This window comes from Microcaecilia unicolor, chromosome 1, assembly GCF_901765095.1.
Source record: "Microcaecilia unicolor chromosome 1, aMicUni1.1, whole genome shotgun sequence".
Lineage (NCBI taxonomy): Eukaryota > Metazoa > Chordata > Amphibia > Gymnophiona > Siphonopidae > Microcaecilia > Microcaecilia unicolor.
In genome coordinates, this window is record NC_044031.1 from 96,903,303 (window position 1) to 96,916,966 (window position 13,664).

The 13,664-nt window shown below is 41.2% G+C and overlaps 1 protein-coding gene across 1 annotated transcript in view; it reads right to left on the reverse strand.

Moving 5' to 3' along the window:
* Positions 1–1,481: 1,481 nt before the first annotated feature.
* Positions 1,482–13,664, reverse strand: part of CCDC7 (coiled-coil domain containing 7) — a 184,681-nt gene continuing 172,498 nt past the window's right edge. The window contains exon 11 of the mRNA XM_030200375.1: positions 1,482–2,072. Coding sequence (XP_030056235.1) covers positions 1,482–2,072 — 591 coding nt within the window. The remainder of the gene's footprint in view (positions 2,073–13,664) is intronic.

Below are 13,664 nucleotides of genomic sequence, written 5' to 3' on the forward strand. Positions count from 1 at the left end.
CTACCCCTCTCCTAAAGACGCTTCACTGGCTCCCTATCCGTTTTCGCATCCTGTTCAAACTTCTTCTACTAACCTATAAATGTACTCACTCTGCTGCTCCCCAGTATCTCTCCACACTCGTTCTTCCCTACACCCCTTCCCGTGCACTCCGCTCCATGGATAAATCCTTCTTATCTGTTCCCTTCTCCACTACTGCCAACTCCAGACTTCGCGCCTTCTGTCTCGCTGCACCCTACGCCTGGAATAAACTTCCTGAGCCCCTACGTCTTGCCCCATCCTTGGCCACCTTTAAATCTAGACTGAAAGCCCACCTATTTAACATTGCTTTTGACTCGTAACCACTCGCCTCCACCTACCCTCCTCTCCTCCTTCCTGTACACATTAATTGATTTGCTTACTTTTTTTTTTGTCTATTAGATTGTAAGCTCTTTGAGCAGGGACTGTCTTTCTTCTATGTTTGTGCAGCGCTGCGTACGCCTTGCAGCGCTATAGAAATGCTAAATAGTAGTAGTAGTAGTAGTATGGCAAAGCAGTAGAATTTTATGGTTTATAATGGGCTAGAAAACTCAGATCTTTGTTAAGTCTTGTCTGGTGGGTGTTAAAATATTTAATCATTCTGACTTCAAAGGTCTTATGTTCCTGTATCGTCTTAAAGTTTCTTTTTAGTATTCGAACCACAAAATCATTGATACAGTGTTTTTGGTTTTATAAATTGCTGTCCCACAGTGGTGACATCCTGGTTGGCACTGGCATTTTTCATATGATGTCTATGTAAATTAAATCTCTTCTTTAGCATCTGGCTTGTTTCTCCAATATAGCACCCTTCTCACACTTTCTCGCCCACTTATTTCTGATCTGATGAAGAAGGGCTACCTTTGAAATTTAATCATAAAATGTATTGCTAGTCCAATAAAAAAGGTATCATATTACTTTCTTTTCTATGTTTTATTTTATTGCTACCTTTAAAAAGTGGACTAACACGGCTACCACATCTCTATCTTTTGAAGAAATTTACCCAAGGCAGTATACAAACAATTTTTGCAGAGATAAGAGAAAATATAAGAAAGAATTTAGTGGCATTACAGTGTTATATTGTTGATCCCTACCCCATCGCCCTACAGTATATTCACTATCAATGTCTTCTGATCTAACTATGAAAAAGATCACCCTGCACCTAATCACCTTCTAGGCTGCCAAGTTTGAAAAAAAACCCAGTCAAAATTATATAATAAATACTTACATAATTCATTTTAAATTATTCAATTTTTGAAGTGTAATGACAGATCTCTTTTTGAATCAGGGCTCTTAATAAAGTGAGATTGATGTGTTAAGGGCAGTAATGAGAATTATCTGCTTTGTCAGTAATATAAAGATATCCTAAATAGAACACCACCAATACATATAACATATATTGATTAGGCACAAGACACCCTTTTCAGCTTCATGCAAGCTAAAGTATAAAGATATTAACCTTAAAGATTTTACATTACCAACACGTGGTTGGCTGAAGCAGGCCTTTTCAAATGATTATGTTTCTCAATTATTGGTTCATATACCCTGCAAAAATTCTTTGGAATCACATCCTTTATGAAATGCAAATTGTGAACCGAAGCATGAAAGCTTATTGCTCTTACAGTTTCCTGTGTATCTCCTCTCTTGTCTGGTCTCTGCGTCTCTTTAATCTTGTTTAATGATGCTTGGCTGGACGATGCCTTCTTTGCTGCCTTTGGACTGATACTTGGTCTCCTGCCACCATGACCAACTCGGTGATGAGTGCTCTCAGTTGCAGCTGGAAGATGACGTGCCGAGGCCTTTTTTATGACACTAGGTGTTTCTTTTTCTTTCTGTGACTCCACCTCTTCTACACTACTTTTTTCAGGCTCTTGGAATACGGCTTGCTGACTGGGATCACTCGTTCGAGATCCAAGTTTCTTAAGTGTTTTCCCAGGTGATGTGCTGCTGTCAGGATATTTCGTACTCGTCTGTCTAAATTTGGCTGTCACTGTGTCCATAGACACTGGCTTTGCAGCACTTCTCAATACTTTAAGCTCTTCTTTTGCCCTTGCAGCTTCCTATACAGGAATACACACAAACAATTATTTCATATAATGTTTGGCATTCAAAAATTGAACTATGTGGCCCTTCCTGTTATCCTTTCCCCAGAAATTTCTCAGCGCTCACATCTAAAACATACAGATGAACACAGAGCAGCAGATAGAGGAGGTGGTGAAGGTATGGAAGCAATTTCCTAACTTCCACACCTCATCGAACTAAAATCTGAGATGTATCACAGTATGAAAATAGGGCTAGGGGACAGGGATTTGGATTTACTGCACATCTTTTCAGAAGTAGCTGAAGGTGAGTTAAATTCAGGTAGAGAAGGTATTTCCTGTTCCCTGAGGGCTTACAAACTAAGGGGCCCTTTTATCAAACAACAGTAAAAAGTGGCCTTAGCATGCCTTGTTTTGCAGGTCATTCCTGCACGTTAAGGCCATTTTTAATGCTGGGGTAAAATGGCTGATTTTCTGATTTTTTTTTTCAATAATGGCCATGCGCTAATGTTCACATTAGTACAAGGCCATTAGTGCTTAAACCCCTACTACCACCTATTTTGTAGGAGGTAGGGATTCATGTGCCTAACAGATTAGCACAGAACATGCTCACTCTCTGCCTACAATCACAAGGAGCAGCAGTGGAATTTGAACTCTAGCTTCTTTAATTTGTACCCCACTGTTCTAACCAATAGATTACTCCTCCACTCCAAGTTACATGATAATCAGAATACACTGTTCAACAAAACTCTCGTTATTTATTTGCAAAAAAAAAATTCCACTCCCTACCACCATATTCAGTCCATGGCAGTCAGCATTTTTTTAAAATGCCAACTGCCACAGTTAAAAATAAAACAGATATTCAGCACTGATATTCAGCACTGAATATCTTGAATGAGCCTTCACTGGCAGTGCTATCCTGTTAGTGGCGATACTCAGACTGCTAAACAGATAAAGTTAGGACAGCTCTGCCCCAGCTTTGCCCACAGAGCACCTCGACACCATCCAGACAGTGCCAAGGTGGACAGAGGAAATAGAGAATGGCAATTGGTTCTGGCCTGAATCGAATAACTTTGGCTCTATACTTTTTATTTTTGCTATAAATAAATTGTTCCTTTTTCATTTTTCTGTATCTATTTTGTTAGATTTTACGTAAACCGCTATGTTGGACATACCTAATAGCAGTATATCAAAATGGAAGTAAACTGTAAACTGTATTCAGCGGCAATATCTGTTTAATGCCACTGAATATCCCTCTCACCAGCACATATCCAGTTAACAGCACCTACTATTATTATTAGCATTTGTATAGCACTACCAGACGCTCGCAGCGCTGAACACCTGATACAAAAAAGAGACAGTCCCTGCTCAAAAGAGCTTACAATCTAAATAGATAAGTGCCTGTGAATATTGGTCCCTCCAATTTTAGGCAACGAGTTGGGGGAAAAATGTAAACTGAGCGAGAAATTGCTAAAACAGAAATTAGATACTGGTGCTGAATGGGGTCTGCTCTGGTGAAAGAAAAATGATCTGTAGGGTGCCACAAAGATCAGCATTATCCTGTTCCACTTCAGTGTCTTTACAAATGACAGTGGAGAATGGCTAGAAAAGAAACTGTTTCAGATTTTTATAATCTCCATGAACAGGCACAGAGGACAAATAGCAAGCTAGATAATATAAGTTTGACTGGCTTATCACTACCAGGCGAGGCTGGGAGCCTGGTGGTGTTTCCACGGTCACTTAGATACATGGCAAACATATGTTTGGTAGTGGGAGATGAGTAACCAAGCTGCAGGTCAAGTAAGATTTGTCTCTTGGAATGTTAGCGGTATCAAATCCTCCGACAAATGCACAAACATTCTGGGGGCCTTGAACTGCCATAAAGCAGATGTAATTTGTCTGCAGGAAACCAGGCTTTCACTAGCAGAGCACCAAAACTTACAAAGACAATTGCACCCCCTCAGCAGGATGTAAGGGTGGGGTAGTAATCTTAATACATAAATCGTTGCACTGCACAGCTCGTCAACTATTCCAAGACACTGCTGGACATTACATAGGAGTTTTATTGAACATACAGGGCAAGGAGCTGTTACTAGTCGAAGTCTATGGCCCAGTACCTTGAATCCGCTCCTTTTATGGTCAACTATTGAATGAATGCCATAGATATGACAAATTTCCACTGATGGTGATGGGAGATATTAATCTGGTGTATGACTCTCTCTTGGATCGATCCGCTGGTGGTTCGGTCCGAAAGACTGCTGGGGAAGGCAATTTGCAGTCCTTCTGTAAAGCCTTGGAGTTGCAGGACCCTTGGTGCCTTCTTCACCCTGAGGAAAGGGACTACACTCATAATTCACAAGTCCACCATACACTCTCTCATCTTGATTATATTTTAGTGCATCGCAGATTCTTCCCACAAGTTACTTCAGCCACTATCGGCCCAGAAGAAGTACCTGACCATGCCTTAATTTGGCTTGATCTGGAGGGCACTTTTTATTTTCAGCAGCAACCAGGCTGGCATTTTCTCTCTCATTTATACGAGTCCCAAGAGTTTCTCTCTCATTTGTAAAAGCAACGGGAAGATTTTGAACAAAATAATATACATGTCAACAACCCACAGCTTTTTTCGCCAACGGGGAAGGCAGTGATGCGGGGAGCTATTATCGCTTTTGTTAGTGCTAGAAAGAGGTGCTTAGCTCAAGGAATTATAGCTTTAGAGCGCAGGCTTCGAGTGGCAAAATAAATGTATGTGGAACGGCCAACTGCAGCAGCGTTCAACACTCTACAGGCCACCTGTATGGCTTTAAAATTCTTATATTCATGAGCACATCTAACATTTTCTGTTATGTAAAAAGTATAAGTTCTTTCGGTTTGGAAATAAAACAGGGGCATTGCTAGCACGAATAATGAAGATATGGGGAGGTCCCCGGTATATACCTACAATTAAGACCACTGAGGGGCGCATAACTTCAAAGATATAGGAAATTGCAGATATCTTTGTTGCTCATTTTCATGAGCTCTATGATAAGCAGGAGGTCATGCTGGATCATGCTATCTACATATATAGCTTCTTATCTTAAAGAACCGGGAATGCTGTTTTTTTCTTTGGAATTTCAGGAACTACTTAGTAGTCCACTAATGGCCTAGGAGGTTCAGACAGCAATTAAGAATCTTAAATTACATTCAGCACCTGGACCAGATAGCTTCACGGATGAATTTTACAAGATGTTACACCTTAAGACTGTTGGTGGATCACTTTAAAGCAGTGGTGGATTCTCAGAGGATTCCCCATCATAAGAACACTGCCTTGATTAGCCTGTTGCTGAAACTGGGTCGTCCTCCGGATTACCCTCAGGGCCATCACCCAATCTCCCTCATAAATGTCATAAGTACATAAGTAATGCCACACTGGGAAAAGACCAAGGGTCCATCGAGCCCAGCATCCTGTCCACGACAGCGGCCAATCCAGGCCAAGGGCACCTGGCACTCTTCCCAAAAGTACATTCTATACATGTTATTCCTGGAATTGTGGATTTTTCCCAAGTCCATTTAGTAGCGGTTTATGGACTTGTCCTTTAGGAAACCGTCTAACCCCTTTTTAAACTCTGCCAAGCTAAACGCCTTCACCACGTTCTCCGGCAACGAATTCCAGAGTTTAATTATGCGTTGGGTGAAGAAAAAGTTTCTTCGATTTGTTTTAAATTTACTACACTGTAGTTTCATCGCATGCCCCCTAGTCCTAGTATTTTTGGAAAGCGTGAACAGACGCTTCACATCCACCTGTTCCACTCCACTCATTATTTTATATACCTCTATCATGTCTCCCCTCAGTCGTCTCTTCTCCAAGCTAAAAAGCCCTAGCCTCCTTAGTCTTTCTTCATAGGGAAGTCGTCCCATCCCCGCTATCATTTTAGTCGCCCTTCACTGCACCTTTTCCAATTCTGCTATATATTTTTGAGATGCGGCGACCAGAATTGAACACAATACTCAAGGTGCGGTCGCACCATGGAGCGATATAACGGCATTATAACATCCTCACTCCTGTTTTCCATACCTTTCCTAATAATACCCAACATTCTATTCGCTTTCCTAGCCACAGCAGCACACTAAGTAGAAGGTTTCAGCGTATTATCGACGACGACACCCAGATCCCTTTCTTGGTCCATAACTCCTAAAGTGGAACCTTGCATGACGTAGCTATAATTCGGGTTCTTTTTTCCCACATGCATCACCTTGCACTTGCTCACAATAAACGTCATCTGCCATTAAGCCGCCCAGTCTCCCAGTCTCGTAAGGTCCTTCTGTAATTTTTCACAATCCTGTCGCAAGTTAATGACTTTGAATAAATTTGTGTCATCAGCAAATTTAATTACCTCGCTAGTTACTCCCATCTCTAAATCATTTATAAATATATTTAAAAGCAGCGGTCCTAGCACAGACCCCTGAGGAACCCCACTAACTACCCTTCTCCATTGTGAATACTGCCCATTTAACCCCACTCTCTGTTTCCTATCTTTCAACCAGTTTTTAATCCACAATAGGACTTTTCCTCCTATCCCATTAAACATTAAAATTCTCTCTCGTATATTGGCATCTAGGTTGGCGGAGGGCCTCCCAGAGATAATTCACAAAGACCATGTGGGTTTTGTTAAACAGCACCAATTGGTATTAAATACTCCTGGCCCTCTAGTATTGCCAATGGAGAGATAGTCCCCTTTTGGTAGCAAGTTTGGATGCAGAACGTACTCGATTGAGTTAGTTGGCTACTAGTTTCCCTTAGCTTGTTCCCATTCATTAATGGTTGTCTTACCTGTTACTACCTGGATTGTCTTCTCCCAAGCTAGAAGTCATGATTGCTGGAGTGCTAGAAGGCTGGCTCTGGCCTTTGTCCTAGACCTGGATCCACTGGTTCTCTGCTAGGACCACTATCTTCTGTTTTAGCTGCCTTATAACACCCATCGCAGGCTATACAGTTCACAACTACCAGCAATAGAATAACATCGACCACTCCCAATTCATTCTCGGTTACCAACAACTGTGAAAAAATCATCTGCTCAGGCTCCTTCCAGTTTCCATAGAGAGAGAGAAAGTATCCCTAAAACACTGGAGTAACAAGATCACCCTAATAGGGGTTTGAATTTGGCACAGGAGGATCTTAGCCCAAGGTACCCATTCTCGAGGTGGTGGTGGAGATCTGGGTACCAGAGGTGAGGTCTTGAGCCCATGATGTCCATGATCATAAGACTGTTTTCTTCTTTTGAGACGAAAGTGCTCCCCTATACGCCAAAGACTGAGAAAGACAAATTTGCTTTTCAGGACACTCGTTAGAACCTTAGGAAATTGGAAGACTGGTCGTTCAAATGGCAGATAAATTTAATGTGGACAAATAGGTGATGCACATTGGAAAGAATAATCCGAATCACAGTTACCTGATGCTAGGGTCCACCTTGGGGGTCAGTGCTCAAGAAAAAGATCTGGGTGTCGTTGTAAATACTACGCTGAAATCTTCTGCTCAGTGTGTGGCGGTGGCCAAAAAAGCAAACAGAATGCTAGGAATTATTAGGAAAAGGATGGTGAAAAAGACCGAAAATACTATAATGCCTTTGTATCGCTCCATGGTGCGTCTGCACCTTGAGTATTGTGTTCAGTTCTGGTCACCGTATCTCAAAAAAGATATAACAGAATTAGAAAAGGTTCAAAGAAGAGCGACCAAAATGATAAAGAGGGTGAACTCTAAAATTGAGTGGATCCATTTTTTGTGAAGATAGGAGTGTGTTATCATTCCTTAGAAGACTTCTGGCCCTTTTACTACTATTTTTTTGAAGAGTATGCTTCGAATAGTGTTTATTGTCTGAAGAGTGTGGATTGGCTGAGGTGCTGACAGCGGGTGATGTCACAAGTGTTTTATAAGAGTGGTCATTCTCCAGGTTGGGTGTCTCTGAAGCTTCCGTCGGCTTTACAGAACGGTTGTAAGCGCATGTATGATTAAATGAAAATAAAGACAAGGGGAATCAAAGAATCTTGACCAGTATTTCTGAGTTCCTGCTATAGGTTCTTTCGGCCTGTGATCCTGAAGCAGAAAGCAGTGATTCGAAACGCTGGCCATCGTTGATCACGGTTGGGGCCCAAGAAACAACACAGAGACCAGCTAATATTAAGCTAAGTTCTTCTATTAAGCTATTGCCTTGTTCTGAATAGTTATAAACTACCCCATAGAGGTTTTTTGCTGATGATGAAGAAGCCCTACTCCCATTTGACTATGTAAAAGTCCGGGAGCTTCTCGAGGCTTTTCCTCTATATCACATTAAGTGTGCTGATTTTGCTTTAAGAGAACCCACAGTTCTAGAGTGTGCAATTCAGAATATGGACATCCAAGTCTGCTTATTACAAATAGATGTCCATTTTTCATGTATTTTAGAAAAGGATCTGCCCACATATAGCCTGTTCTAAAATATGATAAATGGATATCCAGCATGAACATCCATTTTACAAACTAAAATACCCAGACTATGAATAGGGCAAAACAAGTGACGTGGACCCCTTTGTGGCAGCAGAGGAACTTCCATATTATAAAATGGTCACATAGACATCTATATGGAGGAATAACCTAATGGTTAGAGCAGCTAGAAGAGAGCCAGCGGCCACCAGTTCAAATCCTACTGTAACTGTTTGTAATTTTCTTTACTTTTTTTTCAATTGTGAGCCCCCCCCCCCCCCCTCCCCGTGACAGAAAAATACTTCCCTTACTCCATCCAATTGCTCATTCGATAGTCTGAACATGCCAAGTTCCAGGTCTAAATACAGACAGACATCCTTTCCCCTTCTGCAATCGGAGTTGGATGTTCATATTTTGGCCCCTCCCTAGTCCCACCAAAAAACACATCCAGACCACATCCGCTTACTATATGGACATACTTCAGTTTTAAACATACATATCCTGCCTTTATAAAACTGGGATTTGGACATCCATGCAATATGGATGTCTCAACGCCAGTTTTCAGACATCTAAAAAACAAATAGAGCATCTAAAATAACCACCAAAGGCTACGGGATTACATTCTGCACTCTCACCTCCCTTATAACAATTTATGGAACAGTTTGGAAATCTTTACTTACATTGTTAGAGGTCCTGCTGTCTTCTGGGTTTCCCTTCATGCCACCCCTACCCAAAGACTTTCTTACCCTAGTCCCTCTCCCCCCCCCCCCCCCCCCCCATGTACACACAAGTAAGAAGGCAATCTATACATATGTCCTGAAGCTGCCTTGGCATGCAAAAGAAAGAGGTGAACAAGTCATCATCTTTTAAGAACTTCCTTTACCTTTAAAGCACTTTGCAATTTATTTTCTAGATCTTTCTTCTCTAGCTGAAGATCATTTGTCCTTTTCTGAAACATAAGGAAAAGTACCTTTACATTTGTAATCTTTCTGTTAAAAAATGTAAATAATATTTGTGGGGTAATTGTTATAACTCTCTGAACAGGTGGAAATTACCCACCATAGGCTGCCAGATTGCAAAGCAAAAGAACATAATAAGTAACCTTCACACTGAAAAATAAAATACCCACACACATTTAAATCTGTACAGATAGTGTTTCTGAGTTAAAATATGAGTATCCTTTGGAAAATATAAACATCACTGCATTGGGTGATTCTGTTCATAAAGGCAGTCAATAAATCCCAGTAAATAAATAATTAAATAAATAAAAATATTTCTAAAACTTATCCCAACTCCACTCTCAAGAGTCCCTCCCTGTACTGTGGGTAAAATGCACACAATGGTACATACATGCTCTTTTCACCCACATAAAAAGTGGGAAATTTCTTATAGAATCACATTTTTGCAGGTAATGCACTTTAAAAAAAAACAAGTCTTACAGGAACATTATGGGCTAACTTTTCAAATAGCCTTCACATACGAATCTAAAGATAGTTTACATGAGAAAATGAGCATACAGGAGTAGCACTAAGAGATTTCAAAGCTGCATGCTCTTGGCATGGTTTTGGTGGACTTTAAGTACAAATTTCCTATTTTACGAAAGCAATATACATATCCTTTAAAAAAAATTCCTCATAAGCATTTAACCTGCTCTGGAAGTGGCAACTACTGCTTGTTTGGAGCTAGGGTTTGGAGGAGTAATTGAGAGGGAACACTGCTTAACCTCTCTGCTGTTTAAAACCACCTCAAAAATTAACACACTTGACTTTTGGAACTTAGTACCTCACAGGGGCAATGGAATATCATTTTGGTTGGAGGGACCAAACAAATTAATCCTGCATGCTCTATAAGGGGAGCTCTTCCAGGAGTTGGTAATGGAACCCACGCGGGATGGGGCCATACTGGACTTAGTGCTTACTAATGGGGAGAGTGTTTCTGATGTTACAGTAGGTGATCATCTGGCACCCAGTTATCACCAGATGGTGTGGTTTAATATTAAGATAGATGTGGAGAGGGTTCATTCAAAAGTGAAGGTTCTGAACGTAAAAAAAAACTAACTTTATTCAAATGGAGGTATTACCTCAAGGAACTGCTGTTTGGAAAAAGTTGGAAAACAGTGGGCAAAACTGAAAGGAGCTATTGTAAGAGCAAGAAACCTTTTTATAAGGAAAATAAATAAAAGAGGAAAAGGAGACCACTTTGGTTCTCAAAAGTAGTAGCTGAAAAGGTAAGGAAAAAAAATCACAAAAGATCACAGAAAAAGGAAGACTGGTGCCAATATCTGGAAAAGCTAAGAGAATGGCCCCAAATCTGGTACCATTCCATTAAATTTTCAGAGAGTTGTTTTGCCCCCAGAAGGCAGGCATTTGTTTTGACCCCAGCTGTATAATTTCATCCAAAATTCCACTGAGTTAGAAAGAATAAAATGAATCTCCTGGTAGATACTCAATTCCTATACTATTAATTTAACTTGCACATTTCTTTAAAATGTTGCACTGATATAAGCATACAGAAACACAGAACAATTTAGCATAATGAGAGCTGTATGCTGAAGAATAGCTACTGTTCTTTTAGTGTCCAATGTTCCCGTAATAAGCCATATGGGAACAAACTGATGGGAACATTGGACACTAAAGGGTTAAATATATTTTAAAAACATAAGTACATAAGTACATAAGTAGTGCCATACTGGGAAAGACCAAAGGTCCATCTAGCCCAGCATCCTGTCGCCGACAGTGGCCAATCCAGGTCAAGGGCACCTGGCACGCTCCCCAAACGTAAAAACATTCCAGACAAGTTATACCTAAAAATGCGGAATTTTTCCAAGTCCATTTAATAGCGGTCTATGGACTTGTCCTTTAGGAATCTATCTAACCCCTTTTTAAACTCAGTCAAGCTAACCGCCCGTACCACGTTCTCCGGCAACGAATTCCAGAATCTAATTACACGTTGGGTGAAGAAAAATTTTCTCCGATTCGTTTTAAATTTACCACACTGTAGCTTCAACTCATGCCCTCTAGTCCTAGTATTTTTGGATAGCGTGAACAGTCGCTTCACATCCACCCGATCCATTCCACTCATTATTTTATACACTTCTATCATATCTCCCCTCAGCCGTCTCTTCTCCAAGCTGAAAAGCCCTAGCCTTCTCAGCCTCTCTTCATAGGAAAGTCGTCCCATCCCCACTATCATTTTCGTCGCCCTTCGCTGTACCTTTTCCAATTCTACTATATCTTTTTTGAGATACGGAGACCAGTACTGAACACAATACTCCAGGTGCGGTCGCACCATGGAGCGATACAACGGCATTATAACATCCGCACACCTGGACTCCATACCCTTCCTAATAACACCCAACATTCTATTCGCTTTCCTAGCCGCAGCAGCACACTGAGCAGAAGGTTTCAGCGTATCATCGACGACGACACCCAGATCCCTTTCTTGATCCGTAACTCCTAACGCGGAACCTTGCAAGACGTAGCTATAATTCGGGTTCCTCTTACCCACATGCATCACTTTGCACTTGTCAACATTGAACTTCATCTGCCACTTGCACGCCCATTCTCCCAGTCTCGCAAGGTCCTCCTGTAATCGTTCACATTCCTCCTGCGACTTGACGACCCTGAATAATTTTGTGTCATCGGCGAATTTAATTACCTCACTAGTTATTCCCATCTCTAGGTCATTTATAAATACATTAAAAAGCAACGGACCCAGCACAGACCCCTGCGGGACCCCACTAACTACCCTCCTCCACTGAGAATACTGGCCACGCAATCCTACTCTCTGCTTCCTATCTTTCAACCAGTTCTTAATCCATAATAATACCCTACCTCCGATTCCATGACTCTGCAATTTCTTCAGGAGTCTTTCATGCGGCACTTTGTCAAACGCCTTCTGAAAATCCAGATATACAATATCAACCAGCTCCCCATTGTCCACATGTTTGCTTACCCCCTCAAAAAAATGCATTAGATTGGTGAGGCAAGACTTCCCTTCACTAAATCCGTGCTGACTTTGTCTCATCAGTCCATGTTTTTGTATATGCTCTGCAATTTTATTCTTAATAATAGCCTCCACCATCTTGCCCGGCACCGACGTCAGACTCACCGGTCTATAATTTCCCGGATCTCCTCTGGAACCCTTCTTAAAAATCGGAGTAACATTGGCTACCCTCCAGTCTTCCGGTACTACACTCGATTTTAGGGACAGATTGCATATTTCTAACAGTAGCTCCGCAAGTTCATTTTTTAGTTCTATTAATACTCTGGGATGAATACCATCAGGTCCCGGTGATTTACTACTCTTCAGCTTGCTGAACTGACCCATTACATCCTCCAAGGTTACAGAGAATTTGTTTAGTTTCTCCGACTCCCCCGCTTCAAATATTCTTTCCGGCACCGGTGTGTCCCCCAAATCCTCCTCGGTGAAGACCGAAGCAAAGAATTCATTTAATTTCTCCGCTACGGCTTTGTCCTCCTTGATCGCCCCTTTAACACCATTTTCGTCCAGCGGCCCAACCGACTCTTTGGCCGGTTTCCTGCTTTTAATGTATCTAAAAAAATTTTTACTATGTATTTTTGCTTCCAACGCTAATTTCTTCTCAAAGTCCTTTTTTGCCCTCCTTATCTCCGCTTTGCATTTGGCTTGGCATTCCTTATGATCTATCCTGTTACTTTCAGTTGGTTCTCTTCTCCACTTTCTGAAGGATTGTTTTTTGGCTCTAATGATTTCCTTTATCTTACTGTTTAGCCACGCCGGCTGACGTTTAGTCTTTTTTCCCTTTTTTCTAATACGTGGAATATATTTGTCCTGAACCTCCAGGATGGTGTTTTTAAACAGCATCCACGCCTGATGCAAGTTTTTTACTCTGCGAGCTGCTCCTTTCAGTCTTTTTTTCACCATTTTTCTCATTTTGTCGTAATCACCTTTTCTATAGTTAAACGCTAGCGTACTTGATTTCCTAGTTTCACTTCCTTCAATGCCAATATCAAAACCGATCATATTATGATCACTGTTATCAAGCGGCCCTCGTATCGTTACCCCCTGCACTAGATCATGAGCACCACTAAGGACTAAGTCTAGTATTTTTCCTTCTCTTGTCGGCTCCTGAACTAGCTGTTCCATGAAGCTGTCCTTGATTTCATCAAGAAATCTTATGTCCCTTGCGTGTACAG